The 13,341-nt window shown below is 42.5% G+C and overlaps 1 protein-coding gene across 1 annotated transcript in view; it reads right to left on the minus strand.

Annotated features, from left to right (window-relative positions):
* Nucleotides 1-13,341, minus strand: part of GIGYF2 (GRB10 interacting GYF protein 2) — a 1,722,773-nt gene that overhangs the window by 244,087 nt on the left and 1,465,345 nt on the right. The window contains exons 19-20 of the mRNA XM_086942529.1: nt 8,611-8,708; nt 8,090-8,305 (exon numbers count right to left, since the gene is read on the minus strand). Coding sequence (XP_086798655.1) covers nt 8,090-8,305; nt 8,611-8,708 — 314 coding nt within the window. The remainder of the gene's footprint in view (nt 1-8,089; nt 8,306-8,610; nt 8,709-13,341) is intronic.

The raw sequence follows: 13,341 nt of genomic DNA on the forward strand, positions 1-13,341 counted from the left end.
TAATGATGAACGACTATTTGGCACGATTAACAAATGATTTGCTTTCTATTCATCAACAGGTTCGAGAAGCGCTCCCTGACAACTCTACTGGAGAGGGCCATGATCTTCGTCCTGGGGATTTCGTGATGATTCGGTCGTTCGAGAGGACGAATAGCTTGGAACCAAGGTGGCGTGGCCCTGAGCAAGTCCTTCTCGCCACTCGGACAGCTGTACGAGTGACCAACAGGAAGCGGTGGATACATTCAACCCACTGCCGTCGTGTTTCTCCTGATTTGGCAAATCCTGTTGTGTTGACCGATTATAAAGAGATTTTGGAAAAGGAAAAGAGCCCAGCTGTGACGTCGGCCGAGGTTGAGGGAGCCTTCCCGGACCACACTGCTTCTGGACGAGAGCGTTATAATCTACGGCCACGATAAGAAGAGTTCTCTTATTGTTTTTTTTAATGACTGGTTGGTTACCGCTCCAGGTTTGTGAAACGGAAACCGGGAATTCCAGTGGGGGGGGGGATCAGTTCTGCCAGTGTAGCGACACCCGTCTTGGCCCGGAGAAGAAAACAACGGCTACCTCGGAGTTCAGCACCATATTTTTCTTTTTTAGGTATACACGCATGTGTATGTGAAACTTTGTGACCAATTCGAACTATTTGAGACTCTGCAAAAAGACTTTTCAGAACTATGGCATCATCAGCATCACGAGATAAGAGACTCTTGGGTGCCATTCTCTTTGTCCTGACTATTGTGGTGATTGCTGTAATAGCCTGGGTAGTTGAACTTGTGGTGCCTGCACGCGAACATTTGCTGCCGACTACCCCGGCTCCATCTGAACATTTTCATTTCACCCTGCCTTATCACGAAGAACGGCACAGACAGACTTATCTGAACTATAGCTTTATTCAGATCCTACATCATACACACAATATGACAAATACTTCAAATTGCTGGGTGTGTGGGATGTTGCCTGGGCATCAGAAAAAAGGGGGTACTCCACTCATTCCTCTCCCGTTTTCGCATAATGGATCCTGCAATGCATTTTATACTCTCCTCTTTACTTTGAGATGGCCCACAAAAGGGGGAGTGCTTTTTCGTTTGAATAAATTGTGTCATCATGACCGGGATGGGTATCCACAAGCTGAGGGTACTCGATTTGAATATGAGGAATACCGCCCTGATAATGTGTCTGCTTCACGAATTTATAGCAACCAGCGAAATGTCAATGTATCGAATGCACATGTTATTAATGTTATTGCTACTAAAGCAGACCTATGTATACGTAATAAAGGGGTAATTTCTGTTGGGAAAAGTGAATGTAACACCACACTCACGTTTGACAGTCCTACTGGTATATCGTTTGTGACATCCCAAAATACTTACTTCATCTGTGGAACGAAGGGTTATCACCAGCTTCCTTTGGGATGGTCAGGCACTTGCTACGTGTCTTTTGTATTACCGCCTGTATTCATTGCCCCACCAATGTATCACAACAATTACATCCTATATCATGACTTTGTTTTAAACCGTGATAAACGCTCTGTTGTTCTGGACGATATAGATCAAACGGACACTACTTTGCAGCAGTATGTGGACTTTAATTTGGGTCTGTTTTCCTTTGTTGGGGCAGCTTTAAACAGTCGAAAGATCCGACGACTAACTCGTGTTGTTGAGGCTGTGGCTAATGATACTGCAATAGCACTTGGAAATATCACTGAAGAAGTACAGATTTCTAGAATTGTTGCGCTTCAGAACCGGATGGTTCTGGATGTAGTGTTTGCTGACCGTGGGGGGGCATGTAGAATCATCGGAAGTAGCGGTTGCGTCTACATACCTGACAATTCACCGTCTGTATATGATGCTATCACTAAACTACATAAGATAGCGGCTGAAATACATCCAGATAATGGTACTTGGACTCTGTCAGGATGGTTCTGGTCAATACTCACCACCTGGGGATGGAAACTGTTAACAATTCTATGTATCATTGTGGGAATTCTGTTTTTCATTTGCTTATGTATCCAATGTGGCCCAGTTTTTTGTTCTATGTGCTTGTCAGTTTGTGTACCATCGAGACGAGCTCTTGCTCATGTCAAAATGATGCTTCATAAAGAAGTAACACAAATAATGCTAATTGATATAGAAGATGAACACCCCGATTATGTCCACTATGAGGTAGCTTCAGCTAAACGCTAAAAGGGTCGTCTGTCGTATTTTGACGATGGCTGGGTTAGCGCTTAGCTTTGCTACACGTTTCCCGCTTAAATTAGCTATACGTAGAAACGCCATTTTGTATGTGGTGGCGGCCATCTTAGATCATGAGCGGCCTCGTGGCCAGCGTGCCCTTTAGTCCTTTGTCCGTTCCACTGACCACTCGAGTCTGCCCAGCAACAGGCTATTTTTAGTATTGGTCAAGCTCACACATGCGCAGTTCACACTGACCAGTCACTCCTTGGGAATGTGCCGCAAACTGACCAGTGGGTTTGAAACCCTCCAATGAGCTGGCAGTATTCCAAAATATGCCCTTATATGTACACAATGTTCTGTAACTTTGTGCCGCGTGTTCGTTTATTACCTGTAGAATTGTATAAAAGAAGGGGTCACACCGATGTTCGGTGTGATACCTCGCATTACCGAAGGGTGCTGTATGAGTGTACCACCACCCCATGGGGTCTTAATAAACTTGTTCTTTGACTTTTACAGTTTCCGTGCCAACAGTTCTTCCAATGTATGTGGGTTATCTTCGGAACATGTAGGCCTTGGGAACCCGATACGACAGTCTCTTCCCAGGACAAAAAGTTGTTTAAAATACGATTTTCACTTTGTGTTTACTGACTATGCCTGTGGTTGTTATAGTTAAAAATTTCAGTTTTATCCTGCTTGTAATTGCATATTTTATCACCTGTGTTGTGTTTTAAATTTGTGGTTTTCCCTGCCCATGATTGCCTCCATTTAGTGTGTTGAATTGTGGGATTTGCAGTCCAACCTCTGTAGTTTGTCCCTCTCATTCCTTTATGACAATTCTGTTTTCCCTACAAATTTCTCCTTTGCTCTGTGCTAAGACCTGTATGTTAAAACAGTGCACTCCCAGGCACCATTTTGTGTTCACAAGCCAATGAAACCAGTCCTCCTGCCTCCCCCCAGCAACAGGGATTTTTCTACATCAGAGGGGGCTTCTGTGAGCTGTTTAAGCTGTGTTTTACTAGGGCCTGTGCACCTCGTTTTTTGGCCAGCAGGGGGAGTAAGGTTTTATTCAAACAGTATTGTTAGATTTCAAGTTAGTGAGGCCCTTTACCTGCTGAAGTCCAAAGTGTGGATTGAGCTGGTCTGTCTCATAGGAGATTCTGAACAGGAGAAGCAGCTGCCCAGCTCCCACCCCAGGCCAGCAGACCATTGGCTGTTCAGCTACCAGACAAGTCTGTGCCTTCCTCTCACACCTGCCCAGCCCCTTAAGGCCTTGCTGGATGCCCCCCAAATCATTCTCTTCCATCTTGTGAGTTGCAGCTTACCTGCGCCCCAGATTGCAATGAGCAGAGTCCAGGAAGTGGTAAGGAGACAGACTAGTGCTGTCTCTACCCAAGACAAAAAGTTGTTTAAAAAATGATTTTCACTTTCTGTGTTTACAGTTTATGCCTGTGGTTGTTACGGTTCAAAATTGTAGTTTTAGCCTGCCTGTAATTGCATATTTTATCACCTGTGTTGTGTTTTAAATTTGTGGTTTTCCCTGCCCATGATTGCCTTCATTTAGTGTGTTGAATTGTGGGATTTGTAGTCCAACCTCTGTAGTTTGTCCCTCTCATTCCTTGGTGACAATTCTGTTTCCCTCCAGATTTCTCCTCTGCTCTGTGCTAAGATCTGTATGTTAAAACAGTGCACTCCCGGCCACCATTTTGTGTTCACAAGCCAGTGAAACCAGCCACCCCCCCTCCCAAGGGATTTTCCTACATCAGAGGGTGCTTCTGTGAGCTGTTTAAACTGTAGGGCATGTGCACTTCGTTTTTTGGCCAGCAGGGGGAGTAAAGTTTTATTCAAACAGTATTGTTAGATTTCAAGTTAGTGAGGCCCTTTACCTGCTGAAGTCCAAAGTGTGGATTGAGCCTGTCTGTCTCCTAGGAGATTCTGAACAGGAAAAGCAGCTTCCAAGTCTCTTGCCAGAAAACCTTGTCTGAGGTCGCTGGGACCTTATATGGTCTGCTAGTGGTTGGTACATGTCTACACCGATTGGTGGTTGTATCTGGTGTTTCTATTAGATTAGGGTTAATGTCCTCATTGGTTGGGTATTTGACGGTTCTGATTGGTTTCTGGGTCTGTGATACAATCATTGTAGGGTTGGGGCTAGGGTTAGGATTTCTATTTGAAGTAGGGACTAGGGCTTCCTGTGTTATTGGTTGTTGGGAGTAAGGTGGGACTAGGGCTAGGGGTAGACCTTTAATTGGAAGTAACGATTAGGGCTTCTGGTGGGATTGGTTGCTGGACTAGGTGTGGGACTTAGAGTAGGGTTAGGCTTTCTATTGGAAGTAGGGACTAGGGTTACCTGTGCCATTGGTTGCATGGACTTGTTTTGGGATTACTGGTAGGGCTAGGGCCTTTATTGGAAGTAGAGATCAGGGTTTTTGAACAGATTGGGTGCTTGGACTAGGGCTAAGATTGGCTGTAAGGTCCTGGTCTCCTATTGGTTCCTAGATTTTAGGGTTAGTGTTGTGATTGGATAGTGCTAGGGCTAGGGTTCCCATTGGCTGAAGGAGTCACCTGATTACTAGGGCTATAAAAAAGGCCAGGCTTAGGGCGTCTCAGCCCGGGCGTCCCGGCAAAGGGCAGAGAGGACAAGGGCAGTTGCCTGTTTGAGCCTGTTAAGGGCAGAGAGGACAAGGGCAGTTGCCTGTTTGAGCCTGTTAAGGGCAGAGAGGACAAGGGCAGTTGCCTGTTTGAGCCTGTTCGAGACTGGTCGGGACTAGGGCCAGAAATGCTGCCCTTTTCCTCATTTAGCAATACCCAGCCCACACCAGCCACATCCACAAACAGAGCAACACACTCACACCAAATGTACACCACACACAACACTATGCACAGATTAATGTACCAGCCTACACTACAAACCCAACCAAACCACATCTACACACCCTACTATCCCAAATACCACACATATCCACCATCACCTAAAAACAGTACATAACTATCCTATACCACTAACCCAGTGGTTCCCAAACTTTTTTGACCCGTGGCTCCCTTGACCTAATTGGCAGTTGGCCGTGGCTCCCCACCATTTTTTTTACGGGCGCACCGCTGCGCACACTTTGGGAACCACTGGTCTACATGAAGAATCAAGCCTAGACGTGATGAAGGATTCAGAGTAGCCATCACCCTTTAAAACTTTATTTGCAATCACAAAGTTCTTATAAAGTACATTGCAATGCATACAACACCATCATAGAATGGGAAGTCGTCATGTACGGAAGGAAGATAGCATTTCTTATGCGCGCTAAATACAACATTCATGCTCTTGGGTGTACTCTAGTTGCATGCACTGGGCAAGTCGGGACGCTGCTTCAGATCTGCAGCTGGAGCCCAACCTGTTCGGGGCGAGGCAGCTCTCCCAGGCCAACAGTGATCACATAGCACATGAAACTAACTCGCAAAGTCTAAGCCCCTCCATCACCGACTGCCGCATCCTCTCAAAGACTGCTGTGGGCACAGCCAAAACACAAGTTGGCTTTTCCCAAGGGTACCTTCCTTCCTTCCAGGTGACGCGCAGGGGAATACTGGTGGCCTTAATTAGCAATGCTAATGTGGAAACATTTGTGTGTGCGATTTTAGAACAATGAACAGATCGGGGTCCCCAAAGCTCTCAAAATCATGAGCATTCCCTTTTAAGATGCCAAAACCATTTTGGAGAATGCAAATCATATTGATTATTTGTGCACTGTACTACACGGTCACATAGATCACCTGTCTCATTTACAGGCAGAAATTCCACCTTTTTTTTTCTCTGTCAACAAGTCTAACCTAATTTTGTCAGAGACGAGCGTGGAAAATGGGAAATGGTTATCAGCATAACTCGGTTTACTCACAGGGTCTCCAAACACAAGGCATCCTGAATCTGGGATACATATTAAGAAAGAGGTAACTGAATGGCAATTGCAGATTAAGGGGGGTTATATGTGTATTGTGAAAAGACCCGACTCCAAGGCGGATGTAGCTTTGACGATGTTTCTATATGTCACGCTTTATTAAAAAGTCACCCAATGCATTTCGGTAAAAAACCTTCAGGGGGTATCTAGAATACAAAAAGATTCACCTTCATTAATTCATTTGTGTTCTACATATTACAAAAACCGTACTAAGTACACTTGTATTCTATAGCGCTATTTAACCCAAAAAGCGCTACTATTCACAGTTCCTACTACGTCACCAATTATGCTGACAGCACTTTAAACATGAGCCTGTATTTCAGTTCTCTTGCTGTCCAACCACCTCGCTTTACTAGAATTGAAGCTTTCTTACTGACAAGTTTGTGACCCCTCTAATCTGGCATTGATTTACAATATTCATTTCAACTGCAAGCCTGCTTACCGTAACATGCTGATCTCTAAGCGAGACCATATTTAAAAGAAAATGTATCTTCTCGCGTTTCACTCTATTGCCGTCCATTTTATAATGAAGACCCGCGAAATACTCCCGCTCCTCTTGTGCATAGAAACAGCTTAACTACATCAAACGTCACCTTTCCTTTATTCCACCAACTTGTCCCAGGTGAATTGTCACGTGCCAACCAGTACACACTAAACTCAGCACCGGATTTCTAAGATTGCTCGTTGGCTTTTCCAATGCAGTTAATTCACCAAACTCCATTACCCAGAATGCCCCAAACAAAAGATAAAGTTACACTCGAACTAATGTTCCCCGTCCTGGTGGACTGAAATGCTAATATTCTATACAAAGCAGTATTCAAGCATAAATCACCACTTGAACTGACAAAGTTAGTGCTGTGCATATAACATTTCACGAGGGCATGATGATTACCAATGAGCATTAAAAAAAGTCTGTTGCTGAATTAATTCTGTTACATGATCAAAAGAAATGTTTTTCAAAGTCTTTCATGACAAAGCAACATCACTCCTGCGTCTGCAATATCTTGAACAATGTGTTCATATTAATGTTCCAACATGTAAACCAATATTTCACCATTTCACTTCTCCTGGGTGCAATCATTCCGGTTTCGGACAAAGTTAATTCAACGGCAATTGCAGATTACAAATGCTTAATACACACTCTTGATAAGCCTAACTGCTCAACCACACTATCACAAAGAGAGTTGTTGGTGATTATCTAACTTATCCTCTGCTAGACCTCAAGGGAACCCCTGGACTCTATGCACACTATACCTTACTTTGATATAGTATATACAGAGACCACTTCCTACAGGGGGATAGAAATTTGAAATGTTTTCAACTCATGAAATGAAGTTAATTTCTACTTTTCTGTGATAGACTGCCTGAAATCTTCATTAAACAGGATCTATGTCAAGATCTAGAGACTGAGACACAATAGGGTCTTGTAATGGGTTCAAAGCAATGTTCCTTTTTCTAATGGCAGTTCTAAGCAAACGCTTCGAAGAGGATTTAGAAAAGGCTGCTTTGCCAGTTGAAGCTGATTTGGCAGCACTTTTCAAAGTGGAAGATAAGCGAACGTGATCCACTTTATGAAGCTGAACTTTTTTGTTTTCTATCCGTTGACTAGTTTCATTCTTCTTTCAAGATTAAGCAACTACTAGAGATAAAACGAAGTTTTAAACTTTAATAAGAGGCTGAGCTGCCTTTATATTTTGAGTGTTGTAGTGTGGCACAGGTATGACCACCAATTTCTGCCTTACACTCTTCCGATTCCACAAAAGAAAGCATTGTTCAGACTTAATCAGCAAAACTCAAGCCAAAGTCCTATCATTTAGTGGATTTTGTTCAGTGCTTTTCATTCTGGTGTTTCGTAAAAAACAAACCATAGTGTTTAAATCTTGAATAATTTGTCCTCTATGGCTCAAGTTTCTCACCTGTTAGCATGAAAAATGACCCCCCCTCTCCCCCAAATATGTTTTGCATATTTCTGACCTGTTTCCTTCTCGCTAACTCCTTTTCCTCTCTGCATTTCCTTTCTTCCTCTTCCTGCTGACGCTTAAGGAGTTCCTCCTGTTGACGGCGCAGCTCCTCTTGCTGCTGGCGCAATTCATCTTGCTGTCTGCGCAGCTCCTCTTGACGTTTCTGCTCCTCCTCCTCCTCCTGTTGCTGCTTGGCTCTCAATTCCTCATCTCTCCTCTCCTGCTCAAGCTGCAACCATAAATTGTAAGAGTCTGCCACAGCTCTGGATGAGTCATACAAGTAAACCCTTCTTTGCAGAAGACCACAATATTACACATCTACATTAACAACCAACTGATCCTCTACAACCAGTACAAAGACGCCATGCTTATAAAAAGATTCAGAAACACCAATAATTCACACCTCAGCTGTATCGTAAAGTGTACAATACTTGCGTATAGTACATTAGAAATAGGAAGGGACAAAAGTGGGAAATAAACATAGTGAATGTTTTGAATGAGTAGTGCAGGAAATCATTATTTGCTGATGCTGACCTTTGCCGCCTTGGCCTTTTCAAGTTGAAGCTGTTCAGGAGACGGCTCTGGAGGCATAGCATCTGCAGGGAGATCCCAAACACTGTTGCCTTCCCATGCTACAAAAAAAGAGGGATTTACTCAGTACATTAATAAAAGAAGTATTAGCAAGGATCTGTATTAGTTTGACATCGGGCAAAAGGAGAACGGTGGGTGCTCTTGCTGAGGCTAAAGTTCTGGCACATTGCTAACCAATCAAGTCAAAGTATGTATAATCCCTGAAAGGAAATACATGAAAATTAAACTAGTTACTGACCTATAACAGTCGAATGTGCAGCTTTAAACTCTTCTACAGTCACTTATTCTGCATTAGTATGCCACCATTGGGTCCAACATTTTATTGTAGTAAATCTCGCTTTAGGGGTAAAAACCTAGATGGATCAATATGGGCCACTTTGAATGCAATGCTTTAGCCCGAAACCTCTTTAGTTATTTTGTGTATGCATGTACATCTAGAAGAGTTTCAAACATGAAATCTACTCTAAGAGGTTAGTAACTAGTTTATTTTACAAGATGACTCTCTCCTCATGCTGTACATTGATTATAGCAGTATAAGTGGAGGAGCAATAATGTGCAAGTAGTTCCAAATAAATTCCCCAAGATAGCTTTCCCCACTTGAGCTTCTCGTCTTGATGTACTTCACACAGTAGTGCAAGTATTAGTGACTGTGATTACAATGCCTCATGTTGACTAATGCAGCTCTTTCGTTTTTCTTGTTGCATGTGCTCTTGGTTTAACCAATAGTGTTTTGTCTACCATGACATTAACACATTTGAATTGCATAAAAAAAAAACACATTGGTATAGTTCCCTTGGTAAAAGGCATTCCAATAACTTGTGTGCGACAAAGACTTTCAGTTGTCCTGGCCACCTTTGTACCTAGGAGGTAATTCATGACTTTAATACTAACACCTAAAGAAAGCAAACATTCCTGCTGGCACATTGGGCTGTTGAAAGAAAGAAGGCAAATGATAGACTAGATCAAATGGAAGTTTGAAACCTCCTTTGTAATACATTTAGTTTGTGTTCATGTCACATTAACATGTGAATATTAGAAGTGTGGTTCTTATACAGTTGGCGCGCTAACTATGTAGTGATGAAATTACGATTAAAAATGCAGTTTTTAAAGTATTTGTTTTGGACCTGTCTTGTGCCTTAGTTTAAATGGAGCTTTAATTACAATTTGACAACATTATATTTAATTTCCAAGTTGGTGCTGGAACTCAACGCAGAAGATACATCTGTTCTACAATCATTAAAAATCTCATCATAAAAAAAAATGGAGAAACATCTACTCTCAAACTCCCCTCCACTATCTCAACCCTTCTGTGGCTCATTACAGTGGATAGGTGAACCCTTAATGGCACATAGTATAAATTACATTCCAACAAATGCATAAAATACTGCACAATATTTCCCCGTGCCTCATTTGTCTTGTAGAACCTCTGCGATTCCAATGGTATGAGTGATACTGGGGAACAAAAAAAGCAAATATTCAGTGCCAGCTCTTTGACAGTGTAGTCACAGGAGAAGCAGGTAAGGAAACCTAGATGCAAACTTCTGTCATTTAGAATTTTATTTGGTGACAAAAGATCTATGCAGATGTTCCCCAAATTTTGATAATGTGCTCTACGTCCTTCAAACCGAGTTCCCATTTGTAGATATATGCCTAAATGTATGATTCTGCGTTTTGTTATTCTGCTAGTGCATTGACACCACTGAGATCCATATTAGAAAGGCCCACATCCACAGCCCACAGATCTTGAACTAACCTGGACAATATGCAGAACTTTTTGTATTTTTCCATATTTATATGGAACGTGGCAGAATTGTTGTTGGTTTAGATTTCCACTACCTTGCCTGCAACATCACCTCGGAAGACTTTTGGCAAAATAAATACAGTCTTGAATTCCACTATATTTACCTGTCTTAAGCCTTCCTCCAATGAGCGTACGATACAAGATCCCTTCCACTCTCCCATTGATTGGGACCAATCATTTGAGAGCCACTTGTGCACTGCTCTCATACAAGGTTGAGTGGAATATATGAAGGCACAACTGTTCTTGGTGTTGGAGACTTGACACCTCTGGTAAATGCAAATCAGTTCTTTCATTGCCTTTGAGGTGGTTAAGGCTGCAATGGGATTTATATTTGTCCTTAAGTACACATTTTGCTCCAATGAGACTAGAGATGACTTTCATGTTGACTAGGAACCCCAGTTCTTACTACAGGTTAATGACCTGGTTTATGGTAGACAGGCATTACAAACAAGTCTGATTGATCAGCCAATTAATTAACAGGGATGGACTGTTGTCCAAGGTAAAGACTCTTACTAGATATTTTTTCTGATGGATACTTCTAACTGTAGATCACTCCCTTTGTGAATATCGCCAGACTATAGTGGAAGATTTTTCAGTACAGCCCCAGTGTATTAATAGGCGGTTGTGTGGCTTTATGTCCTATACATTCCACCCTGGCAGTGGCAACTGGAGCCATACATAGGAGCGGACCCATGCATGCTAATATCAGTTATTTTCTTGCCACACCTTCGTACGTGGATCCTGGAGCAAGCTTCTTTTTATTCATGTGAGTTGACAAACTTATTAAAAAATGTTTTCCAGTGTGTAAAGAAAAGATTATGCTATTTACCCAGTAAGCATCTGTTCTTGGCATGTAGAGCTGTAGATTCACATGCTTTGCATACTCCTGTCATCTAGTGTTGGGTCCGGATGTTTGCAAGTTGATTTTTTTTTAGAAGTCTTCCAGTCACAAGGTAATGTGACTCCTCCTTTCGGTGATAGTAGGCATGGGCATCGACTCCATTGTTAGATTATTTTCCCGGAAGAGGGTGAGAATGGAGTAAATGAGTATAGTAAAGAGATGTCCACCTAGATAGTGTAAATAATGAGAAATGCAACAACTACAAGCTACCCAGGGAGGTGGGAGGGTGCATGTGAACCTACAGCTCTACATGCCAGGAACAGATGCTTACTGGGTAAGTAACAATCTGTTCGAGGCATGAGTGCTGTAGCTCCGCATGCTTTACATAGACTATATAGCAGTATTCTCCCAAAGCGGTAGCTAATCATTAGATGTTGCAGTTGTCTTGAAAAGTATTTTTTGCACTGCCTGCCCTACATAGGCTTATTGGCCTGCTAGTACATCCACACAATAGTGTTTGGCAAATGTGAGTAGTGTAGACCATGTTGCTGCTTTCCAAATGTAAGCTATAGTAATGTTACCTAAAAAAGCCATTGATGCCCTTATCTTGCACGTTTCAATGCACTTAACAATCCATCTTGAAATGGTAGATTTAGAAATTGGATTGCCTTTGTGAGGTGGTGTAAATGAAAAACAGTTGTTTTGTATTACGAAAATCTTTTGTTATTTCGATAGAATACAATAAAGCTCTTTTGACGTCAAATGTGTGAAGAGCTGGTTCTGATATTGAATCAGGTTGAGGAAAGAACACAGGTAAACTCAACTGATTGATTAATATGGAAAGCAGAAACCACTTTGGGAAGGAATTTGGGATTGGTACGAATACCTAACCTATCTTTATGGTGCTGAAAGAAGGGTTCTTCTTAAGTTAATGCCTGTAGCTCACCAACTCTCCTTAATGAAGTTATTTCAATGTGGAATGCAACCTTCCCAGAGACTGTAAAGGACACTTGTGTAGTGGTTGAAAGGGTTGACCCATAAGTATTGTAAGTACAATATTAAGATTCCACACAGGTAACAATGGAGATCTTGGTGGTATAACCCTTTTTAAGCCCTCCATAAATGCTTTGATGACAGGAACTTTGAAAATAGACAAATGTCTGTTTTGCAAATACACAGTTACTGCTGCAAGGTGCAAGCTAATAGATGTGTAGGCTAATGCACATTGCTGTAGGTGTAAAAGGTAACAGATAATTTTCTGAACAGAGCATCTAGTGGTATAATTTTGTTGTTATTGCAGTAAACAACAAATTGTTTTCATTTTGCTGCATAGCAAGCTCTGGTAGTAGGTTTTCTTGCTTCTTTGAGAATAGTCATACAGTCTGGTGGTAAAGCACAAGTTACTTACCTTCGGTAACGATATATCTGTAAGAAACAGTAGTTCGTGTTAGATTCCTTACCTTAGAATATCTCCAGGCATCAGACTGGATCAAGAAAGTTTTGCGTAGCAATACCCCTGCGCGTCCGTAGGTGTCGTCTGCGGCTCCGCGCTTGTCGTCCTTGGCGCCGGGATGACGTCGCTGGAGTACTTAGACGCCGCCTTCGCGAGCCGACGTCAGTTCTTATACACAGCTTTTCCGCGCAAGGAACGCAGAGCCATGATAATAACCGACACTGGTGCCATAAAACTAGGGCCCTTAAAGGGATGTACCTTAACCCTAGATATCGGTTCGCAGAACGGGGAGGATGGGTGGGGCGGTAAGGAATCTAACACTAACTACTGTTTCTTACAGATATATCGTTACCGAATGTAAGTAACTTGTGCATCTGAAAGAAACAGGTTAGTGTTAGATTCCTCACCTTAGAATAGATACCCCAGCAATACTAACCCCGGTGGTGGGTCTGCGAACCAATGATCACACCAGAAAGTCCTGGAGGACAGAACGGCTGAAAAAGCCATCTCTCCGGACTTGGCTGTCCAGGCAGTAGTGCCTAATAAACGTGTACAGCGAGGCCCACGTGGCTGCCTGAC

Source organism: Lissotriton vulgaris, chromosome 11, assembly GCF_964263255.1.
Source record: "Lissotriton vulgaris chromosome 11, aLisVul1.2, whole genome shotgun sequence".
NCBI lineage: Eukaryota > Metazoa > Chordata > Amphibia > Caudata > Salamandridae > Lissotriton > Lissotriton vulgaris.